This window comes from Diadema setosum, chromosome 1, assembly GCF_964275005.1.
Source record: "Diadema setosum chromosome 1, eeDiaSeto1, whole genome shotgun sequence".
Classification (NCBI taxonomy): Eukaryota; Metazoa; Echinodermata; class Echinoidea; order Diadematoida; family Diadematidae; genus Diadema; species Diadema setosum.
The window spans coordinates 3,115,935-3,119,915 of record NC_092685.1 but is presented as its reverse complement, the minus strand read 5'-3'; the positions used below and the strand labels follow the sequence as shown (position 1 = coordinate 3,119,915).

General features: G+C 36.2%; 1 protein-coding gene across 1 annotated transcript; it reads left to right on the top strand.

Annotated features, from left to right (window-relative positions):
- The first annotated feature begins 325 nt into the window (after positions 1-325).
- On the top strand, positions 326-2,081 carry LOC140246436 (uncharacterized). The gene is made up of 2 exons (XM_072325857.1): positions 326-666; positions 1,635-2,081. Exons 1-2 carry the CDS (start codon positions 487-489, stop codon positions 1,965-1,967), a joined length of 513 nt encoding a protein of 170 aa, XP_072181958.1. The 5' UTR covers positions 326-486; the 3' UTR covers positions 1,968-2,081.
- Positions 2,082-3,981: the final 1,900 nt, after the last annotated feature.

Genomic DNA, 3,981 nt, shown 5'->3' with positions numbered 1-3,981 from the left:
GCTGACATGTTAGACTTCTACGGAAATATTGCAAAAATTAAATCAATTGTGTTGAATAAAAATATTAATAAAGGTTTTTGGGTCATAAAAATATATATTTTACTCAATAAAATATTAAATCTAATGAATAAAACCTTTTATTCAATTCTAATAAGGCATAAAATTTATATTGGAATCTATTAATCAAAATTGATGTACCATACGTAAACACAGCTGAGCTAGTGGCTGAACCAGTGAACAGCAGAAGACGCTCCCCCTTCCGTACTGTCTCCCACCACAGTTGCCCGCAAAGAGTTGTCCAACACAGTCCCTCGTTTATGTTGAGACATTTGCAGGTACAAAGGTCAGCGTTGACATTGCCTTTAATCTTAGCTGCAGTCTGCACCTACAAATCGCTATCTAATCTGGCATAACGTTAAGTAGGAAGTAGTGTTGACTTTTTCGCTGGATACACATCCTTCTTTTGTGTAACAACAACACGTCGATATGGAGGATCGCTTGGCTACTTACCGGGCCAGAAAAGCGAAAGAAAAGTCTTCCTTTGGAAAAAGCCTGTTTCCGTTCTTTCGAAACAGATCACCATCATCCGAAGACAAACAATGCAATTCTTCCCCTCGTCGGGTAGGTGACAGCGGCACCGATATCAGGAACGCAGAGTCGAATGAGGTAACAACTAACATTTCTTCATTAATTTTCCCTTCGCGGCTTCCCTGGACAGCAATCGGGATTTTATTGGGACTAAATCAGGAATATAAACTTTGGGACACAAAATGTTGAATTTGAATAAAAGAAAGACTTTCGAAGAAACCATGGACTGGATCATGTCAATGATACTACATTGTTTGTTTATCACTTGTTACTCATGATTATATATTTTGACAAATCATATAAATTACATCTACAGAAGATATGTTGTGGTTGGTTTGAAGATGTAAATAAAAAATAAAAAAAAAGAGTGAATGATGAAGATCATTTGTTGATGTATTTCTGTTTCAGCTGTGGGTATGGTCTATTCTTTGGACACTATTAGATCATTGTGAGAATGATATTCCACATAGATGACAGCTATATGGAAAAGTGAAAGAAAAAAAGTATATTACCGCCAGATACTGTATTTCAAGCCCCATGAATGAAATTAAAAATCTGTGGACATGCATGATGGCCTGGTATTATATCGACATTTTTGCAATAGTATAACATAGCTATGTAGTATTTGCACAAATCCCCCTTTTACAAAAGGCAGTGGTGATCCGCTGGTAAGAATTTGGTAAATCACCACATTGATAGCATCCTATTCTGTGGATTCAATTCACAAGACACTCAAAAGTATGCAAGAGAGATGCCCAAATCTTATCATTTATCAGAAGAATGAAATCATGATGTGGGTGATAATGATGCCGGTAATGGAAAAAAATATTAGTATTTATAATAGTAATGATGATAATTATTTATCATTATTATGATGATGATGACAGATTTCCAGGTGAAAAGATGGATTTTGGTATCTTGTGGTGATTTATAGGGGCCTAAGTATAATCAACCTTTGCTTTTAAAAGTGTTCGGCTGCTCAAGTGTTCGAAAAAACAAATTACAATTCCCTGTTGTGCCCAATTCTTTGTGATTCATTGAACCAGATTGAAACACCAGCGAGATCTGATGTGAGCCCCTCAACGAACAGCTTTCTAGGGAGACTGGCGGAGCAGAGTGGATTTGAGCTGGCCCTTAAACTTACCTTGTGGTGTGCCCTCTTTGGCCTCTTCATCTTGTTTGGGTTCGGAACCATCTTTGTCATCCTCACTCTATTTTACATCATCTATGCCAACATGCGGGGAGAGGGGGAGAAAAGGCAAGGAGAGAAAAGTGCCTACTCGGTCTTCAACCCAAACTGTGAGCGCATACATGGGACGTACACAGCTGAGCAGTTTGAGAAGGAAATGTTATATGGAATTGGAGGAGCAGTGAGGTGATGATTTTCCCTCACCCTCATCGCAGACTTAATGTGAAATAAAGTTGTTGCAATAAGATAAACCCTAATGTGCATTTCGGAAGTTCTGAAAACATAATACATACTCTACCCAACCCCACCCACAATATAAAAAAATTAAAAAAATGAATTTTTAATCAGTAAACATATGAAGAATTGGCCATGCTTCAGGCCATATAACTTTGTATTAGTTCAATTCATCATATTCATGTTTTCATATTTAATTAAGGGGTGTTTTGATAGCAGATACTATTTACTTAAACCTTGCAAATATAGCTGTATGTTGTGATTGTATTCCACAAATGGACAGAGCACAATTAAGTCAACATCATATAACACATTGTAGTACCACAAGAGATGCTCTCTGCAAGTGATGTTATCCAGGACCAAGACATCTCTTAGTGGCATGTGCTGTTGAAATAACATTTCTACTCTGCAAACTATGTACCTGTACTTTGTTTCAAGGAGACCTTTGAGATTGTATTTTGCATGATTTCCTTCAAATCAATAACCTATAACTAATTTATATAACATGTGAACACTTGAGAAAACGTGCTCTCAACTGCATAGGCCTACATGTTGTCCTTGGAAGAGATGCTGACCGAATGAGAAAGGTTGAGACAATTGGAATAAACACTGTGTGCATGAGAAATTTCAGCAATGTCCTCTTTTATAAGTAATGTCTGGCTATATGTATGTTAATAACATTGTCTACAAGATGTGCAGTTAGAATGGGAGTAGTTAGGGCCTTCCTTATAGATGTGGGACTGTAGCCAATACTGGCTATTTTTAAGCCAAATTCACATACTGGGACAAAACATGAGTTTTCCATATAGATATGTACGTGTATTTTGTATTACTTCAGATCCAGAAGGTCTTACAAGTGAGGTGCTACCAGCTTTTAATTCCATGTGTCTGGAAATGTCAGTCTGTATGATTGTGCTATACACACCGGAAAACCTCTTGACTGCAGTGCAGCCACAACTACCCACATAACCTATCTGCATTAAATTCACATGGAACAAAAGCATTTCCTATATACAATAAATACTATTTTAAGTCACGATTTTTTCTTTATTTCCCCATGTTGATAAAATGCAAATATTCATACATTTCATGTATGAAATTGTCAATGTAGAAGTAGATATAAACCTCATAATACAGTAATTAATTTGATATGGATTGGGTGGACATTGGTACATCTGTATATACAGGACAGTTTGTCTTGTAAGGTGTTAAAGTTGATTGTGTCGAGTATAAAACCAAACACAAATATGAAAAGCAAATGATAAAGTCTTAACCTGCTTGCTAGATATTCTACTTGAGTGAGCAATCTTGGTTTTGTTACAGTAAAGAAAACAATGTAAATACTGACACAAGTTGCCATATGTTTATCTTAGAGTGTATACTGTGCTATCACAGTACAGTAGATTGCATATCTGAAATGTACACAATGTACAATTGATGTATCTCTAGTACTCTGTAAGAGAATGGGAATGTTGATAGTGTTTTGTCTGTATCAACTGGTCAGTTTTATCATAAAAGAAATATATATGATATGTGTGTCTGTGTTCTGATTACTCCATCTTTTGTTTTGTTTTGTTTTACTTTTGCCTCAGAAATAATGTAGGATGTTTGCTTATTTGGTTGATTGGTTGTTTCATGTGAATGTGTGGCATAGGCCTACCATGCACTGGAATCTACATGCAGTACACATTTCAATAAGCGTGTTTTGTCAATGCACACATCAAGCTGTACATGTACACTGTACAGTGCACTCCCGTTATAACGAAATGCTCGGGACCGGCAGTTTTCTTTCGTTATAACGAAATTTCGTTATAACCGAACAAATACAATATATAACGAAAACAAGGAACCACATATATATATCTTATTATGTTTGCTGAATACTCATCATACACTGCAAAGCTATGTGAAATGTGATGGGATAACTGTATTACAATAATAAACGCAAGTTCCCCTCAGAAACTGTGCGT